Below are 22,122 nucleotides of genomic sequence, written 5' to 3' on the forward strand. Positions count from 1 at the left end.
TGGAGAAAAAATAAAATTTTATGTTTGTTTCTCAATAAATTCAAACAATTTACCAAACCAGGTACAGAGATAAAACAGGTCATGTTTCATATTCCACTTGTTAAAATTCTCTTCTACTCTTTGCTAACTGTAAGGTTTAAAATCTCAGGTCTGTTGTTTGGTCAGTGCTAAGAGAATTCTCGTGTTCCACCTTGAAAGTGCAGGTGCCTAACTAGTGGGAAAAGAAACCTCAGAAAGACAAGGAGAAATGTTTCCTTTTTTCTTACATCTGCAGAATGCACCTACTATTCTGTGCTATAAAGTCAGTTCTTACCAACTAGGAAATTGAAAGTAGTCATGAGGGTCTCCAACTTACATCTTCTGCTCAGGAATCTTGTGTAAAAATGTATATACTATGTTTTCTATTATTCTAAAGCTGTCCTCAGCATATTTATACAAAGGAATCTTTAAGACACCCAAATTTAAGAAGTTATTATTGTTCTGTGAATTGCAGCCCAGCACCCTTGAAAGTCTCCAACTCCAGTTGGTTGTCTTACTGAAGAATGTTTTCATATCATAATATTTAAAACATTTGTTTTCTGAAATATATAAATACATACAAGAGTTTTTTGAGCCATAAAATGAACTTTGGAATTTCCTTCTCCTCTTACATATAAAATTATAAATTGCATGCCTTTGCTGGAGTCCTGCTGTAAATACAGAGCTGAGAGCTTTGTCTTGTGGAAGTTCACACCTGTGCATGGCTAAAGCAGCAGACTCTCCATCTCTCACAGTGCATTGCAGGTTACTCTGAGCAGCCATGAAGTGGCAGGGGTCTGAAACAGATGTGGAACTGCATGCTGAAAGCATTCACAGCCACACTACTTGATGAACTTCCAAAGTAAATGCTTATTTGAATGTCTCCCATGGGCCGGGCCACAAAGAGAATAAATGAGTCCTCACGAGGAACCTGAGATTGTCCTCAGAAGACACTCAATAACCACATGACAGGATCAGCGTGGTGGTGGGGCTGGAGACAGAAGGCTATGGGCGTACAAGGAGAAAGTGGCCAAGCGCCCGAACACTCAGCAGATTTCACCTAGAAGGATCTACCCGAGCTGGGCTTTGAAGGATGAATAAGAATCTACTGAGTCAAAGTGCAAGGGGAAGAGCACCAGGAAATGAAGGGGGTGAGTATTCATTGGGTAGAACATGAGTAGAAGTTCAACATGATTGATTGGTTATTTGTAAAGGTAACTCTGGAGCGCAAGAAGAAAGGCAAGACTGTAGTTAAGGAGCCAGACAGGTTAATTAACATTCATTTATTATACACTGGTTAGGTACCTAATCAGGCACCAGTGTTCCCAGGCACTGTGCGAGGTTGTGTCTAGAGGAGAAGAAAGACAAGCAAACAGTAAAACTGGTAATGCATTAAGAGTTGCAGCCAGTAATGTACAGAGTGCAGCTAGGAGCAGCACCTCCCCAGACCTGAGTAGCCCGGACTGCAGAAATCAGCTGAAAAACAGCTGGTGCAAGAAGGTAAAAGAGGTAGTAGATGTGAAGGATATTTAGGAGGTATAACCATTGGCAGATGACATTGGGACCCCATATAATCACCCTCACTGTTCCCATGCACTGTACAGCTTGCCACTGCAAGCATCTCGGAGTCTTTTCCTTGAAGACATCTGTGTTTGGCTTGCACAAGAGGCAAGCCAAGAAGAACCGGGTAGCTGGCATCCCTAGGAATGGTCCTCAACCACTATCAGATGGAAGATGGCGGATAAACACCTCAGGTTTGCTTGCCTTTCAAGTGGGACAACTCTGGGGAGTGGCCTACACAGAGAACCCGGATAGACTAAGTTCCAACTGCCCAGAGTGGTAACATGCTCAGTAATGCACCTTGTACTGGCTTCCCCCCACCTCATCTCTCACTTCCCCATTCTCCTATCTCTGCTTCCTGGAATCACCTCCCCAATAAACTATTTGTACTTAAATCTTTATCTCAGAGTCCACTTTTGGGGAACTCAACCTGAAACAAACAGAAAAATTTAGTGAAAGTTTAGACGATGAACATGAAGACTCAAATATGAGGCTACAAGACTTCTAGTTTGGGAGGACGTGGACCCTGTCAACTGAGCTCAAGATTCTTCAGGGTAGAAAAGAGGGTCAAATTTGGCGGGAACAGGATGAATCTGGAAAGACGAGCTTCAGGTGTTCAAGGGACATGTCATCTCAAAATTCCTGGAGTACAAGCTTAAAACTCTTGACTTTGGAAAAAAGCGAAAAGGAACTGGACCACACGAGAGGAAAACCCACAAGAAATGACATCACATCTCCCTAAAGGGCAATTATGGTATCTTCCTTTGACCCCAGAGAATACAAAGCCCTGGCTGTCTTTTCCAGCCGGTTTCTGTATTCTAGTTTCTCATAGTTGGAGGGGTTCACTCCTTTCAGACCATACATCACTCCCCACCAGCAGCCTGCAATAGCAGCTGTAGAATCACTGTCTCCACCATGGAAAAAGGCACGGTGGGCGAGCTCCTTCCAGGAGTCTCCTGCAGCCAGGATGGCATCGTAGGCAATCATGGGGGCATCGTGTCCACTGCTGCCACCCCAGCCAGAGTAGCTCACGGAGGTATAGAACTGATCCCTCTCCTTCACATCAAAGGGCTTGGGGAAGGTGGGGGCTGATCTGCCATCCAAAATCCCTCTAAGTTTTAGGTATTTTTCCCATTGGTCTTGGAAGTAGGACCTGTAGGAAGGAAAAATTCTGCAGTCAATTGAAAAAATAACTTTGAAAGCCATCAGGGAAGGTACCAGATAGATGTGTGAACAAGGCGGATTCCAAGATGACTTCAGCTTCTTGTACTAACATCAAAATTGTATGAAAAACTCAGAATGAGCTCTAAGTGGGAATTGTTCAATAAATTTTTGCCAAGGTTTTGTATAATCAAGGCACTGATACTGTTGTTAAATAAAGGATACACAGGAAGTTAAATGTGAGAAATGAAGGTCTATTTTTCCTGATTTGAGAATAGTGTCAAGTGTCATCATTCAACTTATTTTATTTTCTTTCTCTCTCTCTCTCTGTTTCCCTCTCTGGAGCTCAATGCATGGGACCTGAACTTACAACCCTGAGATTAAAATGGAACAGAGATCAACAGTTAGAAGCTTATCTGACTGACCTGCCCAGAACCCCTTCTTTCTTTCTTTTCTTTTTTATTTCATTTATTTATTTGACAGAGAGAGCATAAAAGCAGGGGGAGCTTCAGGCACAGAAAGAGGCAGAAGCAGGCTCCCCACTGAGCAGGAAACACAACGTGGGACCTGATCCCAGGACTCTGGGATCAAGAACTGAACAGAAGGCAGATGCTTAGCCAACAGAAGGCAGATGCTTAGCCAACCAAGGCATATACTTTATTTTCTTAACAAACTTGTATATGTTTAAGGCATACAACATGATGATATAACATAAGCAGAATATAGAGGCACAGTAAATACATTACTATAGTAAAGCTAATTAGCATATCATCTCCTTATATACTTGTATTGTTTTTTCAAGATAGAACTTTGGAACATCACAACCACAGGTGATTTCAGTAGAAAGCTTCCGGACCTTTTTATTCTAAGAAGAGTGATGTGACGTGAACTCACCAAAAAGGGAAGTTGTGGCTTTACTACTTTTAACTAACTAGTAAAAAAAATCTATTTCTTGGGCACTGTAATCAAGTATTTCAAAACATGTGTCATGGCAACACCGAAAAAACAAGTTCCAGGAAATAAGCAGGAAAGTTTATAGCAATATAGGATAACCACAAAAGTTATAGAAGGTTAGAATACAGAACAGGATCCCTACACAACAGAGAAGAGCTGCAGGTACTACTCATCGAGGTCTTCACTGGTTACTTGGTGGCAATCACTGCTGGCATTAAACCTGAAATCCTTAGCAGGTGGTGGGGCGGGGATGTGGGGTGTGGTGCTGGACACAGCAGATAGCAAAAATGGATCGTGAGAACCAAGATGGCTACTTAAGCTTACATGTGCATGAAATTCAGAATCAAACATCTATTTTTTTTTAAAGATTTTATTCATATATTTTAGATAAAGAAGGAATGAGAGAGAAAGCATGAGCAGGGGAGGGGAAGCAGAGGGAGAAGCAGGCTCCCCGCTGAGCAGGGAGGCCAATGTGATGAGGGGCTCGATCCAAGGACCCTAAGATCATGACCTGAGCTGAAGGCAGATGCTTAACTGACCGAGACACCAGGTGCCCCCCAGATTCAATCATTTTTTAGCAGGAGCGTGCACCTACCAACTTACCAGTGTTGAAGATTCTTCTCCAAAAAGTAGCCTGATTGGATAATGTACTTTTTAGCTTCTGGTAGCACCTCCATCAGTTCTTTTCCCCATTGCCTGGGAGGTTTGCCGTTCACAGCATAGGCTGTAAAAAGAGCAGAAACAAGGGCTCCCAGGTAGCCTGTAGGGTGGTGGTGGGTCATCCTGCCACTCTCGATGCTCACCTGGATCAGTGTGCCCAGCTGGCTGTGGTGAGGGAATCTGAGACCGATGCACATGGCACGCATGGCAGCCCCGCAGCCACCCTCATGGCTGTTAAAGGGAATCCTCCAGCCATTGGCCTCATCTGGCTTCAGCAGCATGGCATTCTGCACTGAAGCACACCCTGGGAAGAGTCAGGTAGAGCAGAGTTTCGGTATAACCAAAGGAAAGGCCCCAGCAGGAGGAAAGAACCAAGCTCAGTCTCTAAAGTTTCTCTGATGGAAAGGGAAAGCCCCAAAATACGATGAATGCCTCCAAACCCCAAGCCAACACTGTTCCATACTTTCTATATAACTCCTAGTATGATAAGACTGATGATAGAAGAATCAGATTCATATAGAGTCTTGGAATCTTTATCAGTTATTACTGAGACCACACAGTAACTCAAAAAGGTACGTTTAACAAATTACTGTCTTTTATTAAACAACTAAGCTAAGGCTCAGAGCTTAAGAACCTTGCTCAGAAGCACTTAACCAGCTAGTTAGTGGCCCCACCAAAACCATCAGACTCTGAGCCCAAGTCCTTAGAGAACCCAAGGAGAACCTGACCATTGGAGATCCTGAATGCCCAGAAAGAGGCTGCAGGTTCGAGAGTGACGAATACCAGGCTCAGAAAAGGAGCAATGGGTCCAGAGCAACAAGGTGCCTTTGGGTGCCCTTTGTAATCCTCATTTTTTTTTACTTACAACATCTTTCCATATCAGTAAATTCTTACCTGCATAATTTTAAATGGCTATGAACACGTCACCATGATTAAATAAATTACAGGACATTTAGGTTGTTTCTATTTCTATCACATCTACCAAAAATAACTGTCTCCTTGATATTTAAATTTCAATAAACATTTTTAAGGACTACCTTGGGCCTGCTTTATTTTCCCCCCTCTCGTGACCTCCAATGGCTGCACTCACCTGGTGCCCGGCCATCCATGTCTTCCATACAGTCTTGGTAATGCTTAGCAAGTAGAGAATACAACTGAGCCAAATCCGAGACTTTGCCAGCCTCCACAAGAGCTTCTGCAGTGGCCAGGTGCATCACTGTGTCATCACTGACTCTCCACCTCTCCACATCTATGGCGTCCAGCCCACCAAGCTGGGCCAGCTGCTGGTGAATCTTTTCCCCATCCCGGAGAAACTCCCACTTCCCGTTGAAGTACCCCAAGGCATCTCCAGCTGCACTCAGCACCATGGCAGCCACATACCTCTCCATAAGTCCTTCACACATGGTGAGGCTGTCTCTGCGGGAATATTAAGACACACAGGGGATAAGGAAAAAGAAGAGTCAGAAGATATAATGGCCCCATCTACATGTTACTGAGTACTCACTACTTGTAGGCAATATATTAAGTGCATCTCATTTAATCCTCGCAACTGCTCTAGGGGGAAACGTATTGGACCCATTTTACAGCTGAGTACATTGAGGATCATCGAGATAATGCAGTATCAGAAACGTTATGTGGCTTGCCTTGGGTCACAGGGCTAACAAGTGGCAGGGCTGGGATTCCCAGTCTAGGTCCATCTGACTCCACAGCCAACGATTTTAACTATGACTCCATCTTTGCCTCTCTGTGAGCAGCAAGCCCATTCAATTCGGCAAGTCAAACCAAGTTTGTCATTTTCTCTTGTTAGTTGGGATTTGGCCTTGGAAGGGCACCCCTGGTTTATTAAATGGTAGTACTTTCCACCAGCACCACAATGCACAGTTTGCAAAGTATCTGCACATTCTCTGCCTCCACAGGAGGCAGGAATTACAATACCTACTTCCCAGATAAGAAAACTGCGGTTCAGAGGGTAATCACACAGCCAGTGCTGGAGGGACTGGGACTCGAATCTTCTGATTGCATGCCACCTCTCCTCAGCAGAGATCTACTCACCTTGGGCAACCCCTTTGTGCCTCAGCCTCAACATCTCGAAAATGGTGACAAAATGGTAACAACCTCATTGGTTTGTTGTGATAAATAAGGAATTTTTGTAAAGCACTTACAACAGTGCTTAGTACACAGTAAGCACCACTTTTATTACTCATACACAACCAGGGGAAAAGATTTTTCTGTTATCGAACTAGAATCCTTTCTCCCCACGGCCTTCCTGGCAACAGGTATATTTTAATCTTGTCTTCCTGCTAAATGTTGTGGCTTCTAGAGTCTTGGGATCTCGGCTAATATTCCCTCCATGAATCTAATACCGGGTAAAGTGCTGGTTTTCCCACAGGTGCATTTCCAATTCTCCCTTATGCTCTACTGCCTGCTGCATTCATGTTCAGAGCCCTCCACGGTAGTCACCAATTCTACCCACCCACTTCCCTTGCACAGGCCAGGCCCTCTTAACCGCCCACTGCAGCTGGGTTCGCTCACCTTCTCCTGAGCTCAAGCTCTTTCCAGGAACCCCCCACCACGCTCTTCCTCCCCTCCACTTACCAAAACCCTATTTATTCTGGGTTAAGGTCAAGTCCCAAGGCTTCCAGAAGTCCCTCTCCAGCGGCACTGCCGTGGGCCAGGGAGGTCAGGCTGGCAAGCACTGGGAGAAGAGGGAATGATGAAGACTGGTTGAAAAAAAAAAAAAAAAAAAAAAAAAAGACTGGTTGAGCACACCAAACTCAAGTTACTGGTCCTGCTGACTTTCTTGACCTACAAAGGAGATTTGTAAAACGTTATTTTATCATATTTTATCATTTACAAGAGGATGCCTAGGAACTCGACTTCCTGGCTCTGCCAAGAATCAGGTACACGACTGTGAACAAGCCACGCCACTTAGGACCTTGATTTCCCCGTCTGTAAAAAAAAAAAAAAAAAAAAAAAAAAAAGAGTAGGAGCTCCCATCCTGCGCTGCGACCTTCGGAGACCAAGCTTAGTTGTTTGTTTGTTTGTTTTTAAGATTTTTATTTATTATTATATTTTAAAAGATATTTATTTATTTATTATGCGGGGAGCCCAACGCAGAATTCGGCATCAGGACGCTGAGTTGAAGGGGGATCCTTACCACTGCACCACCCAGCCGTCCCAAGCCTAGTTGTTTTTTTGTTTTGTTTTTTGTTTTTGTTTTTTAAGATTTTATTTATTTATTCATGAGACACAGAGAGAGAGAGAGAGAGAGAGAGAGAGAGAGAGAGAGAGAGAGGCAGAGACCCAGGCAGAGGGAGAAGCAGGCTCCAAGCAGGGAGCCCGACGCGGGACTGGACTCCGGGTCCCCAGGGTCACGCCCCGGGCTGCAGGCGGCGCTAACCGCTGGACCACCCGGCTGCCCCTAGCGCTCTAAGGACCGACTCCTACCCCCCTGCCTGCCCCCCCCAACGTCGGGGCTCCTACTCCGCAATCCCTCCCGGCTCCGTCTGGACGCGTGCTTCTTCCGAGCTGCCAGCGAGGGCGGGGGGACGAGGGCCACCTCTGTCCTCGGAAATTCTCTCCCCACGTTCGCGCGGCGGCGCTCAGCCTCCCGCCTCCAGCACGCCGTCCTCCCTTAAACTCCCTCCTACCGTCTGCATCCTTGGCCCCGAACTGTACATCCAAATACCTTCAAAACTTCAACACTAAGGCCCAGCTGGCAGCTGCCCCCCGGCAGCCCTCGCCTTTTTTTTTTTTTTTTTAAAGCGGCGGTGGGGACGCGGTCGCGGGCAGGGGGCGGCGGAGGTGGCGGGGGACGCGCACGCGCGCGGGGCCGAGGAGGGGAGGGGTCGGGGGAAGGAGGGTAGAGCGGCCGCGGCACCTCCGGGAGGGAGCGGGGGGTGGGGAGCGCCCGCGGAGGCGGAGGACGGCGGGGAGGGGTTACCTGACGGCAGGTGCCGAGGCGCGCGCGAGGGGCCGGGTGCGCGGAAGGCGCGCGGCATCTGGGGCGCGCAGGCGCGGGGCGGGGCGGGGGCGGGGCCGCGCAGGCGCACTCGGGAGCGCAGGGCCCGCGGACCGTGGCGAGTACCGGCCCCGGCTTCCCGGCAGCGCATCCCCTCCGCGCCCGAACGGGGACTACCCGGGCTGCGTCCCCGGCCACCTGGGCTGGCGACGGCCGCGACACCGCCTGGCATGTCGGAATGTCGCGGCTGTCGCGGCTCAGGGAACCAGACTCTCGGACTGAGTGACGATGACTCACCTGCAGCCCTTTTCCCGGCTTTGGGGGATTCTGGTGGGTCCCGGTGTGGCCAGACCCTGCAGAGAGGACACTGAGTGCAAGGGGCGCCCGGGGGGCCCGGGGGGGGGGTCCGAGCCCCTCTCCTAAAATGGGAAAATAGCACTGACCTGTGATGGTGGCTGTAAGGATTAGATTCATTTTAACGCATCATTTATTTGGTCATCATCATCTATTAGGATTTTTTGCATCCTGTTAGTAGAAGAAGGCAAAGAAAAACTAACGGCGTTTTAGTCTGGATAAGTTAATAATGTCACCCTTGAAAAGAATCAGAATCACCGTTTGTAGGTATTCCATACCCTTGTCCAGAACTTTAATTTGCTGTGCCTATCTTAATGGGTGTAATTCCCCAGTCTTGGCCTGGCAGTTTCTTGGGTTTTATTTTTAACCGAGATGCAAATGTACTCCTTTGGGTGTGCTGTTCAATGAGTTCTAATAAATGTGTGTACCTGCATAACCACGACCAAGACACAGATGATTCTCATTACTCCAGAGTGCTCCCTTGTGCTGTCTTCCACCTCCACCACCACCCTGAGCCAAAGTGACTTTTTTTTTAATCTTTTTTAATTTATTCATAGAGACAGAGAGGGGGAGAGAGAGAGAGAGAGAGAGAGAGAGGCCGAGACACAGAGGGAGAAGCAGGCTCCACGCAGGGAGCCCGAGGTGGGACTCCATCCAGGGTCCCCAGGGTCACACCCTCGGCACAAGTGGCGCTAAAACCCTGGGCCACCGGGGCTGCCCCCAAAATGACTTTTGATCATTTACAAAAATCAAATCACCGTCAGCCTCCAAGGATGTGATCAAAATTCCCCCACCCACGGACATTTTTAATAAGTATCCCTATCAAACTCCTAACTGTTTCAGTTTAAGATGCCTGTTGAGGATATGGTCTGTATTTCATGCTGCTCTTTCTGGAAGAATCCATGGGAAAAGTGTTTCTTTGGCTTGGATATAAATAATAACTGGGGGTGGGGGAGGCTCTTAGGCATTAGTTTCCCTTCACTTAATGGTGCCTGTGAACCTTGCTGTCACTTAGACTGCTGACTCATTCACGCTACCAAATGGCTTCAGGTGGAGTGTTGTCCAGGAACTCTGAGCCATAAACAGTGTTGTCATCCTTCACCGCCTCGTTTTACCAACACCCATACTTTATTAGCCTCCATCCCTGCTGAAGGCACATTATTTACTGCGGTTGATTTTATGTGCTGCCTTCTTCAGCACCCCAGTGCATGAGGCCAGCTGATAGCTTTGCCTTGACTTGGAAACCACATTAATACACCTGAATGGTAATGCTCCAGGGCTGTACTGAAACCTCTTCTTACTTCTCACAAACCTTAAAGGTTGATCTAGATGCCAAAAGATTTCCTGAACATTCTACCCTCTTACACTATGTAAATGACTTGCTTTTCTGATCCCTTGCCCAAACCTCTTTGTAGGTAGACAGCATTCATCTGTTAAAACTTTTAGCCTTAAAGGGACATAAAGCCTCCAAGGAAAAACTGGTTTATTCCAACTCAGGTTTGAAAAAACAAAACAAAAAAACAACTCAGGTTTGATACCTAGGGCACCTGATTTTGGAACAAGGACTACATTTAGATCCAAATAGGTTTCATGTCATCTTGAAATTTCCCAAAACCCAAAACTAAGTACCAACTATGAGGTTTTTAAGGGGCTACCTAGCTACCGACTGTGGAAATTGTCCAAACTTCTCTCTTATGGCCTATCTTCTAGATGTTTTCCTAAAAAACAATAAACTTGACCATATTATTTAGGAAGATCAAGATGATTTTGTTTAAAGATTTATTTGAGGGACACCTGGGTGGCTTAGCGATTGAGCGTCTGACTTCAACTCAGGGTGTGATCCCAGGATCCAGTATCAAGTCCCACATTGGGTTCTCTGCATGGAGCCTGCTTCTCCCTCTGCCTGTGTCTCTGCCTCTCTCTCTCTCTCTGTGTCTCTCATGAATAAATAAATAAAATCTTTTTTAAATAAATAAAGATTTATTTGACAGAGAATGAGAGCAAGAGACACATAAGCAGGGGGAGCAGCAGAGGGAGAGGGGCTCGATCCCAGGACTCTGGGATTATGACCTAAGCCAAAGGCAAATGCTTAAACAACTTAGCTACCCAGGTGCCAGATGACCTTGCCTTTGAAGCCTTAAGAGAAAACTTCATAAATCCCTCTGCTCTTGGCATCCCAATTATCAATTTCTCTTCTTCTTTTTTGTATGTTTAAAAAAAAAAGGGAATGGGGCTCCTGGGTGGCTCAGTGGTTGAGTGTCTGCCTTTGGTTCAGGTCACGATCCCAGGGTCCTGGAATCAAGTCCCACATTAGGCTCCCCAGAGGAGCCTGCTTCTCCCTTCGCCTAGGTCTCTGCCTCTCTTTGTGTGTCTCTCATGAATAAATAAATGAAATCTTTAAAAGAAAAAAATGGGAATGCTCTTATGGTACTATCCAAAAACATGGGGACCACATTGACCCCAAGGGTATTATAGCCAATAGCTAGACCTTACAATATAAGGGTACCCTAAACTTGTCTCAGACCCTTCCTACCACAGTTCTTTTAATCATGAGATTCCCTTCCCCTCAAGTATTCTTGCACTCCATGTGGTAGAAGCTTTTCTAAATTCTCACCATACTCAACACCTTTCATCTAGTCGCCTCACCTCCTATAAAATCTTGCTAACCACTTCTCAGATTCTTCCTCACCGTAATAACCTTAACTCCGCTATTCTTCCTTCCTCCACGGACGAAACCTCTTACTACTGCTCAATACTGACATATCACCTTCTGACCCCCCATGATAACTTACAGGAAAGTGCTTTGGATAATGCTGACTTTTCATGGTTTACTAAGGCTTCCTATTTAAAAGGTGAAAATGACAAATATTATGATAGCTATATAACAGCAACTCCTTTTGAAGCTCTTGAGGTGGCACCATTGCCTTTGGCTATCTTAGTATAGCAGGCTGAATTGTACACTCTCACGGAGGCCTGTATTTAGCCAAGGGCCAACTGCGAATATCTATACTGACCTGAGATAGGTCTTTGGAATAGCTCATGACTTTGGAATGCTATGGAAACTGAGGCTTCCTTAACTTCCAACAAAGGTAAAATTTTAAGTGGTTCTTACCTTCAAAATGCCGTATTATTAGATGTCATACTAATATTATTAGATACCATATTCCTACTAGTCACTTTGGCTATTTTTCAGGTCCCTGGGTGTTCCAAACACCTTGCTGACATTTCCACCATGCACACTGCACTCAGAAGAACCAAGTCTCTGTCATGGTCCATGGGGATGTTCCCCCAATGATAATCTAGAAAAATTGACTAGAGATGCTCAGCAATTGGCCCCAGAAAAGGGAAAACAAAATTGGAAATCTAATAACTGTTGGTTCAGTAAAAAGAGAACTTTGGCTTGGCCCAAATAGAAACTCAGTATTGGGGATCCCTGGGCAGCTCAGTGGTTTAGCGCCTGCCTTTGGTCCAGGGTGTGATCCTGGAGTCCCGGGATCGAGTCCCATGTCGGGCTCCCTGCATGGAGCCTGCTTCTCCCTCTGCCTGTGTCTCCGCCTCTGTGCGTGTGTGTGTGTGTGTGTGTGTGATGAATAAATAAATAAAATCTTAAAAAAAAGAAACTCAGTCTTGCCAGAGGCCTTAAAATTCCCATTACTGATTAATGTAAATATATTGAATCATTGGTTCACTGTATTTATGAGCCCATACTGGCAGGGAAATAACAATAGAGCTGCAAAAACTGCCTATTTTGTTTGCTCCACTTGCCCAAAACATAACCTAGAGAAGTACAAAATACAACTGTCCCTGGACACTTTAAATTCCCCAATGGGCCGTTTGAGGTTTGGCAAATGGATTTCATTCAGCTTTTCCCACCTAAGGGATAAAAATGATGTTTTAGTCATGGGTTGTATGTTTTCTCATTGGACTGATGCTTTTCCCTATAGGTAGTCTACTGCCTCTTCTGTAGCTAAAATCCTGTTAGAAAATATTATCCCTACCTGGGGAATGCCCCCACCTTGAACTTCATAGTGACTGGAGAACTCACTTCATTGGTCAAAAAAGGTCTGTGCTATTTGGACAGTTCTGTGACACTTTGTGCTTACACCCTCAATCCTCACATCTAGTTAAATGCACTAACAGCATTGTTAAGACTCAGTTAGCAAAATTTGTAGAGACTCTTTAAATACCCTGGCCAAAGGCAATGCCATCAGTCCTTCTAAGTCTCAGGTCCATACCTTCTGGAACCCATAAACTCTCACCCTTTGAGATAATCGCAGGGTGCCCAATGCACATGGCTCCTGTTTCCTTTGATCTACAACTGATAAAAGGAGGTATACTTCGATTCTGTAAAGGCCTAATTGCTTCTGTTGAAAATAACCATGCTCTTGTAGAACAGTCTTTCCATAGTACACTCCCAGGAGATGAAGACCTCAAGCATCATTCCTTACAACCCAGAGATTTTTGTCTCTTGGAAAAGACAACTCCAGAAAGACTCTCTTCAGCCTCATTGGAAGAACTCCTATCAGGTACTGTTAACCAACCACAATGTCACTAAACTCCAGGGAATAACCCTGGGAATAATCCATGTGTCACACTAAAGAATCCACCAAACCCCAACTGGGCACATGAGCTGGTGACCTGAAAGTAAAGTTGAAGCAGACGGCAGGTAAAGAAGACAGCTCCTAGAAGTTTGACCTAAGATGACCAGAACAAGCCTATAAACCTCCTTTCCCTTGTTCATTCTTTTTTTCACCTTCTTTTTCATGGGAAGACAATGCTTTTGTCAGCATTTGCCAACCCCTTGTAAAAGGGGGAAGCCTCTCCAAGTGTTAGATTTGTCATCAGAAACCTCAGTCTGTCCTGACAGCAGTGACTCCTTAGTTTACCCTGTAAGGAATTTTGCTGAAATCCCAGATGCTGTTATATGCCTAAATTGTTCCACACATCCCTTTTATAAAGTTAGAATACTAAATCCACATACCCTTGTTCCTTGCCTCAATTTAACCCAACCCTGCGGTAGGAGAACAATATGCATCAAATATATATATATATATATATATATATATATATATATATATATATATGATACTGCAATCAGCATAAATCAGACTATTTATAGGCTTGCTATCAAACCCATGTATTAGGGTTGTCTTTCAACATGTGATAATAACAGGGTTTGAGTCTTGGCTGAATGCTGCTAAAGCCTCTATTACCAACAAAGGGTCTGTAAATGCTAATACTTCTGAGGAAGCCCTATGTGCACCACTTGGCTACTCCTTTATATGAGGAAGTTTTCGCAATGGTCCCTATACTTGTGCAGCTCACTGTCTTGACCACTGGAGGATGAAAGGGCAATGTGCTGCTGACTCATGATATTTTAAAAATGCTTTTTAATGAAATGTTTACATTAAAAAAATATTTATTTGAGAGAGAGCAAGAGAAAGCATGAGCTAGGACAGGGGTAGATTGAGAGGGAGAGGCAGATTTCCCGCTGAGCAGGGAACCCTATGTGGGGCTCATCCCAGGACTCCAAAATCATGACCTGAGCTGAAGGGAGATGCTTAACTGACTGAGCCACCCAGGCATCCTTGTTTACATTTTTTAATGATAAAAGTAATACATACTTCCAGCAGAAATGTTGGGAAAACTCTCCTAAAGAAATAGCCACACATGTTCATGAAGATAAATGTTCCTGAATGTTCTTTGCAGAATTGTTTCTAATAGAAGAAAGTTGAAAATAACTTCAATATGTCCCATGTAGGGAGTATGCATTTCCTTCTCCTAAATCATGGCACAATTATGTAACTGTTCAAAACCATGAGGTAGACATTTAAATAAGACTTTGGGTAAATAAGCTTACATGGAAAGAGCTTAGAGATATTTGTAGGTAAAAAAAGAAAATCGAATTTTATTTATTTATTTATTTTTAAAAGATTTTATTTATTTATTCATGAGAGACACAGAGAGAGAGGCAGAGACACAGGCAGAGGGAGAAGCAGGCTCCATGCAGGGAGCCCGATGCGGGACTTGATCCCAGAACTCAGAGATCACACCCTGAGTAGAAGGCAGACTCTCAACCACTGAGCCACCCAGGTGTCCCCCCCAAAATCAAATCTGAAAATGAAGAATATATATGATCTTATTTAAAAAAAAAAAAAAAAACTCTTTGTGTGTGTGAGAGAAAATGGCTGAAAGGATACACATCAAGTTGTTAATGATTATGATTACCTCTGAAGAGAGTAATGGGAGAGTTTGCCAGGACTAAGGAGAAACTTTTAATATTTCACAATTAGAATTTTTATATGTTATGTGTATAAAGAAATTTTAGAAAATATAGAAAAAAAACAGAACCACTCACATTTTCTCACTCACACTATATGTAGTCTTTATCTTATGCACGTTTCTTGAAAAAAAATTAGATCATTTTGTATATACAACTTTATATTATTTTTAACCACTAAGCTTTCCATTGTGAGCATTTCTGTCATTAGTGATAGTATTTTTAATATCATTAATTTCAAATGCTCAGATAAGATAGTGCCTCTGGAATAGACTCCCTTTCATATCGATACAAAGAAAATGAAGCCTTGCTGTTTTGTTGTTCTCCAGCCAAGGTAGTTGAAGCTGGTTCATTCCAAGGAAAACAGAAGCACAAATAACTGAAAAACAGGAAATTAAACAAATCTTTGCCACTTCATGGTCCCAAGTAATACCACACCTAGTTAAAGCATGAGAGCTTGAGAGCGAGAGAGAGAAAAAAAGCTTTGTGCACTTGGTAACAGGAAATGGTTAATAGGCAGGGCCCCTTGAACTCTCTAACAGACACAAAATAACAAAAAGATTCAAAGGAAATCATACCACAGAACAGGACTTCGATATACTCTTGCTAAAATGACACAGTGGAGAAGAAAATGAAGTAGAGGCTTTTTAGAAGAAAACAGAAAAAAAGCTAGTACAGGAGAAATTGGAAGCCCAAAGCCACTGTTCACAGATCCTGTAACATCAACTCAATTCAGAAAACTCGGCGAGCATATTACCTTGGGGTAAGCAATGATACTCAGATATTTGGTCAAACATTTTTCTAGATGTTTCTGTGAAGGTAGTTTTTAGATGGGATGAACACTGAAATCAGTAGATATTGAGGAAAGCCAATGATATTCCATGATGCCAGCAATCTTGACCAAATCAGTGGAAGGCCTTAAGAGAAAAAAAGACTGACCTCCACCATGGACGGAGGAATAATGCCAGCACACTGTCTTGAGACTTGATAAAAGAAGTTTTTCAACTTTTTTAAAAATTTTATTTTTAAGATTTTATTTATTTATTTGAGAGAGAGAGTGTGTGTGTGCATAAGCAGGGGAAGCTGCAGAGGGAGAGGGAGAAGCAGCAGGGAGCCCGATGCGGGGCTGGATCCCAGGACCCTGAGCAGAGGGCAGGTGCCTGACTGACTGAGCCACCCAGGAGCCCCAAGTTTTCAACTTTTAATGTTTGTGGGCCCTGCTCCTGGGCTCCTAGGGAAGCTATACTTTAATATTTACCAAGTCAAATTGATTCGGCAGGACCTCAAAGCACGTGCTCTATTTCTGCCCAGAGCACACATTGTACATCTGCTTGATGAAAGAAAATCACCAAAAAGGTATGTTCTGAACACAAAAGACGAGAAAAAGTAAGAAATTTCCCTCCTTCCCAGAAGATTAGTCATAAGATCCTGCATATATTAGAAACTTAAGGTCTGCAACATTCTGAAGTGCTGTGTCTAAGAATTTGTAACTTTTTGTTTTAAAGATTTTATTTATTTTTATTCATGAGAGACAGGGAGGGAGGCAGAGACACAGGCAGAGGGAGAAGCAGGCTCCATGCAGGGAGCCCGATGTGGGACTCGATCCCGAGACCCCGGGATCACACCCCGGGCTGAAGGCAGACACTCAACCGCTGAGCCACCCAGGCTTCCCAGAATTTGTAACTTTTTATGTAAAAAAGTACATAACCCTATTCAATGTTCCCTTACAGGAGCCCTGTCTTTCTGAAGATTGTGTATCCCAGGCAGCTGTCCTAACTCAGGTTCAAATAAAACTCTCTTCCTTTTCTTTTTTAGAAATTCTAAAAAAGAAAGCCTCGGTGGCTCAGTGGTTGAGCATCTGCCTTTGGCTCAGGTCATAATTCCAGGATCCAGAATCGAGTCCCACATTGGGCTCCCCACAGGGAGCCTGCTTCTCCCTCTGCCTGTGTCTCTGCCTCTCTCTCTCTGTGTCTCTCTTGAATAAATAAGTAAAGTCTTTAAAACAAAAATTCTAAAAGGTTTATTCATTTTGCAATGAAAGAGTTGAGCTACAGCATCTGCTCTTTCCTGGATCTCCATCCAGCCTGCTACCTACTTCACAGATTTGGACTTGCCAACCTCCACAATCAGGTGAGTTGGTTCCTTAAAATAAACCTCTTTCCCTCCATATGTATACTTTTTGGTTCTGGTTCTTTGGAGAATCCTTACTAATATAGCATGGCACTCTGCTAGGTGCTCCTTGCAGTTACAGAGGTAAGGCCAAAATCATGCGACACAGGAGACTTGGTAGGGTATAATGACATTAGGACACTTGGACTGTGACAAAATGTTCAAGATCTAAGATCGGCAGATATGAAAGAGACATTAACAGCTTAGAGTGTTCATAGAAGGCATCCAGAGAAAATTACACCTGGGCTGATTTTGGATGAATAATTAAAAAGATTAACTAAAATTGCCAGAAGCCCAGAAATAACCTAAAAAAACACATGGGAGAAGAAAAAAAAAGTAAAACCAAAAATGCAACTTTAAGTTGGCATTTTCTCAGCCCAAAGCAACTAGCTAAATATACATCAGTAGGAAGGTGAAAATGGCAACAAAATATTCACGGAAATATGTGGAAATATTGAGTGGAAATCGTGGAAATAATGAGTGAAAATATGACATACCATCGCCAGGAATTATTTATGTGGATTCTTTCTTTTTTAAAAAAAATTATTTCTCCATGAAAGACACAGAGACACAGGCAGAGGGAGAAGCAGGCTCCCTGCAGGCAGCCCGATGTGGGACTCAGTCCCAGTACCCCCAGGATCATGCCCGTGAGCCAAAGGCAGACACCGCTGAGCCACCCAGGTGTCCCAATGTGGATTCTTTCTAAATGAACCCAGATCCTTATTGATATATTATTACATTCAGATTCAAACTACAGGTAGAAAAATGGATGCAGAGAAAAGTAACAAGCAATAATAAAAAGGCTGCCAAACTGGTAACTCAGAGAAAAGAGCAATGCAGAGCTGAGGGTTTTTTTTTCACGCAGACCGGAGTTGTTTTGAGGAGTGGTTTTGAGGAGGTTCGAAATGATTCTCTATCGTCTTGCAGTGTTTCTATTAATTTGTTTTGAGCTTGTAATGGACGTAAATGCCCCCCACCCCTTCTGTGGATGACTGAAGGAGAGAACATAATCTTAAGGCAAAGCAGGAGAGAATTTGGTTGTGTTTAGGAAAGAATTTTTTTCTGACAAAACTAGAAAGGGCACCTGTCAAAGGAGCTTACAGTGTTTTATTGCTTGACCCTTTAAGAAAAGAAGAGACAAACACTGTTGGGGAAAGTTGAGGCTTCTGTGTCTGAGGGTAGGAACTGCCCTGGAATCCTGGCCAGTCCTTGTTCTAGGATTTGGGGGAATTAAGGGTCACTACAGCCATTGGCTGCCACTCCCTCACCCACACTGTCCACCAGAGCCATTAACAAATTTACAAAAGTCACTCTTTTCATGGGTGGCCCGGTGGCGCAGTGGTTTAGTGCTGCCTGCAGCCTGGGGTGTGATCCTGGAGACCCTGGATCGAGTCCCACATCAGGCTCTCTGTATGGTGCCTGCTTCTCCCTCTGCCTGTGTCTCTGCCTCTCTCTCTCTGTCTCTATGAATAAATAAATAAAAAATCTTAAAAAAAAAAAAAGTCACTCTTTTCAGTTTTCTATTTCACTTTCCTTGTCCCCTGAGAAACACAGTAAGAAGTCAAGCACCAGGCAGGAGGAGAACCCAGAAATGATCTTGGTGCTTTCATTTTTTTTAAAGATATAATTAATTTATTTATTTATGAGAGATTCAGAGAGAGAGAGAGAGAGAGAGGCAGAGACAAAGGCAGAGGGAGAAGCAGGCTCCACGCAGGGAGCCCGATGCAGGACTCGGTCCCAGGACCCTGGGATCACACCCTGAGCCAAAGGCAGGCGCTCAACCATGGAGCCACCCAGGTGTCCCTGATCTTAGTGTTTTCAAAATGGGACAGTGTAGTGCCACGAAAGCAAACTTCAGTAAATTAAAGGTTATGTGAATTAAAGATTTAATGGGAGCGTGTTATTTGCTGCTTAAACACACTAAGCTATTTATCAACCCCTAAAATGGAGTAAACACCTTCCTTCACCTTCCTCCTCCCTTCTCCTCCTCCCCTTCTCCTTCCTTCCTCCCCTTTCTCCTCTTTCTTCTTCGTGGAATATTTTTCTGAAAAGTGAAGTAATAGTTGTCATTTGTTTCTTAAGGACAATGTAATATAAACTGACGGGGAAAACCAAAAGGTCAAAGCAAAAGGTCATGGTCACCAGGCTTCATAAAGGCGGACAGAGAGTAGTAGTTGAATTCTATTCATAAAATTAAAGAGAAATTGCATAGCTTGAATGGAAAGGGAAATTTATCTCTCAGCAGGGCTTCCCAGAAATGGCACCTGTTAAAGCACACCTTGCACAGACATTCAGCTGCTATTTGAACGGGAGAAGGAATTTGACTATTTGAAGCCTCTGCAGAGAGCAAGTACCCACCACGAAGGCAGCATTTGATGGAGTGAAGAGCTTTAACAGTGCTCTCAGAATAACTCCCTCCAGCTTCATACTGATTTATCAGGGCTACGGCGGGGGGAGGTTGAGGGACTCTCTAGGGGCCTGACACCACTATGCCAAAACCAGCTGCCATTGTGAAGTCAGTGGTTTCACTCTTTTTAGATTTCCCACCCCAAGCTTCACCGCAGGAATAGGTGCTTTCTGTTTTCTGGAGGCTGTAGTTTTACCCACTGAGAGCCAGCCAGTGGAAGTGGAGCATCAGGGCCCCATCACAAACCCTGGGAGGGGAGCTGGGGATTCAGCTGGGCAGCTGAGCAGAGAGGCCGAGGTCATCTGGTAGGGAGCGTGCCAAAGAAGGGCTTAAAATCTACTGGTGGGGGCAGCCTGGGTGGCTCAGCGGTTTAGTGCCACCTTCGGCCCAGAGCCTGATCCTGGAGACTCGGGATCAAGTCCCACGTCAGGCTCCTACATGGAGCCTGCTTCTCCGTCTGCCTGTGTCTCTGCCTCTCTCTCTCTCTCTCTCTCTCTCTCTCTCTGTCTCATGAATAAATAAAATATTTAAAAAAAAAATCTACTGGTGGCTGGATCTCCCAATCCAAGGTTAGGAACTAGTGACTTATAGCCATGAGCTACTGCTCTGGGGGAGGTGTGGGGTGGGGGGCATCTTCCCATTCTGCAGACTCCAATTCAGCTGATTGCTCTGCTCCTTTTTTCTGCTATTGCTTGCTTCTTTTGCTTACGGTCCCTCCATCTTGTTCTTATTTTTCTCATTCTACTCATCTTTGTATGCCCGGTCCTTGGCACAGTTCCAGGCTTACAGTACAAACTCAATAAATTTTAGGGGAATTGTCTTGACATGCCAAAGGAGTGGTGCATATATGAGAACAGAAAGAGCAGATAGGGATAAGAAGACTTAATGAGAGCTTCTTGAGGAACTGGCATTTGGTCTGGTCCTTTCAGGAAGGAAAATGTTTGGATGGGCAGAGAGACAGGGAAAGTCATCTAGAAAGTTAAGGAACAGTCAGTTGTTTTCAGGCAGAGGGAATATAGCACCAAATGCAGGCAGAGGAGGGGCAGTGGGATAGTTTGGACAGGGGTTAACTCTGAATTTCCACTTCTCTTTTCACTTTAAGAATTCCAGTGATTTCTGTTTCAGAGAATCAGAAAGAGTGTGACAATATTCAAAGAGGAAGAGGTGACCACTCTTAACATTGATGACGTTTCCACCAGCTTTAGCATACTGTGGCACTGCTTGGGAACACCATGGTGTCTTAAAGCCTAGATCTAGCCACCCTATGCTGGGTGCAGGTTATAAGCAAATTTGAATGAAGCAGTGAAAGGAGCCAGAGGAGAGCATCAGCCCCTCCACAGAGAGGCTGAAGATCACTGCAACTGTAAGGTAGAAGTTGTTACATCCTTCCTCCTCATTATTCAAAATAATGCAGCTGAGATGCACAGACCAAGACACAGATGCATGAAAATGCTCACCAAGCTTTTTTTCCTCGCAGAAAAGATGAAAATGCAATGGGCCCCTGTCATAAAGTGCCTGGCACACTTTATAGAGCTTGAATATTCCAAATCTAAGATTGACAGAGCAGCCACCCACTGAACCCAGCCACAAACCTGTCACAGGGTTGAAGCAAGGTGCCTCTGCCTTCCCTGTTTCCTACTCTCTTTGCTCTTTCTGGTTGCCTTGGGAGAGACGTTGTGTTTGCCAATAGACAGGAAGTAGAAGAGGCCACGTTTGTTCACTAAAAGCTGCTGCCACCCCTGCCACCCCACATTACAACACATCTGTTTCCAGTGCCACGTTTCTACCTCTACAGAAAGATGGACAAGATGGGAGGGATATGAGGGCCTACTTTTACAAATTTAGATGGAAAACCACGAGAGCATCCCTCTTGCCTTAACCTAGAGTATTCAGAAAGCAAAGCTGGAAACAAAAGTCTAGTTTATTGGGGATGTAGTCCAGTGGTGTGAACACAGGAGGACTTAGGCAGGGAAGAAAGAAACTCCAGGACAAGGGTGGTTTACCACACTGACCTCTACCACAGACAGCTGGTACTCAATCCCACTGGGACCTTCTGGAGACCCTCATGAAATGTTTCTCAGAACTCTCCACCTGGAAGCTGTCAGCTTCCAATCCTGTCTGGTCAGGAGTACTCCATGGGCACTGACTACCACCATATTCCCAGGCTGCACACGTTTAAGTAGAGAACTTGCAAAGATATCTCATGCCAAAGCAAAAGAGGAGCCCTGGGGCCAGGAGCAGACTGTAAAAGGTACAGGCCCAGGCAAGGTGCTATCAGGTTCTATTTGTGCAAAACAGGTTCACTGGGCCAGCATGAGTCAGCTGTTTACCCACAGAATGCTCCAAAATTCTACACAGGGGTAGCAGGCTGATTGAAAATAAGAGTCCAGGGGTGGGGGGTGGGGGTTTAGGAGAGTACCTAAAATCTTCCTCACCCTATCCCTCGGTTCTGTCATTGTGCTCACCTGAGGTGCCCTCAACTTTGTCTACGGCACTCCTGTCCAACATGGCTGCTGGAAAGTCCAGTCTGTGAAGATAATAGAGGTGCAGTTAAGGGCCGTCTAGTGAGCCCAGCACTCTCCAAAAAGTGGCCACTAC

At 44.6% G+C, this 22,122-nt stretch overlaps 2 protein-coding genes across 5 annotated transcripts in view; one reads left to right on the forward strand and one right to left on the reverse strand.

The window, feature by feature from the left end:
- Positions 1 to 8,350, reverse strand: ADPRH (ADP-ribosylarginine hydrolase). 3 transcript variants are annotated; one of them, XM_055315822.1, is made up of 5 exons: positions 8,297 to 8,350; positions 6,949 to 7,073; positions 5,444 to 5,769; positions 4,297 to 4,657; positions 1 to 2,731 (listed from the first exon to the last, which is right to left on the reverse strand). In XM_055315822.1, the coding sequence occupies exons 3-5, from the start codon at positions 5,754 to 5,756 to the stop codon at positions 2,317 to 2,319; spliced, it is 1,089 nt and encodes a 362-aa protein (XP_055171797.1). In that variant the 5' UTR covers positions 5,757 to 5,769; positions 6,949 to 7,073; positions 8,297 to 8,350; the 3' UTR covers positions 1 to 2,316. The 3 variants fall into 3 exon arrangements, with proteins under 3 accessions (XP_055171797.1, XP_055171798.1, XP_055171796.1); XM_055315823.1 differs by lacking the exon at positions 8,297 to 8,350 and adding an exon at positions 8,042 to 8,213; XM_055315821.1 differs by lacking the exon at positions 8,297 to 8,350 and adding an exon at positions 8,004 to 8,213.
- Positions 8,351 to 15,555: 7,205 nt separating this feature from the next.
- CD80 (CD80 molecule) overlaps positions 15,556 to 22,122 on the forward strand; it is a 30,430-nt gene continuing 23,863 nt past the window's right edge. Inside the window, exon 1 of one of the 2 annotated variants that reach the window (XM_055315828.1) lies at positions 15,556 to 15,711. The gene's annotated coding sequence lies outside the window, so the exon portion shown is untranslated. Of the gene's footprint in view, positions 15,712 to 17,020; positions 17,079 to 22,122 lie in introns of those variants that run through there. The other variant, XM_055315830.1, reaches the window with a different exon arrangement.

Source organism: Nyctereutes procyonoides, unplaced genomic scaffold (assembly GCF_905146905.1).
Source record: "Nyctereutes procyonoides isolate TBG_1078 unplaced genomic scaffold, NYPRO_anot_genome, whole genome shotgun sequence".
Classification (NCBI taxonomy): domain Eukaryota; kingdom Metazoa; phylum Chordata; class Mammalia; order Carnivora; family Canidae; genus Nyctereutes; species Nyctereutes procyonoides.

Excerpts from the sequence above, each read along its gene's own strand:
- ADPRH (XM_055315822.1), bottom strand. The coding sequence starts at position 5,756 with ATGTGTGAAGGACTTATGGAGAGGTATGTGGCTGCCATGGTGCTGAGT. Across the intron at positions 4,658-5,443 it reads CATGGATGGCCGGGCACCAG|GGTGTGCTTCAGTGCAGAAT; the intron begins GTGAGTGCAGCC and ends GACTCTTCCCAG. Across the intron at positions 2,732-4,296 it reads GAGAAGAATCTTCAACACTG|GTCCTACTTCCAAGACCAAT; the intron begins GTAAGTTGGTAG and ends TCCTTCCTACAG.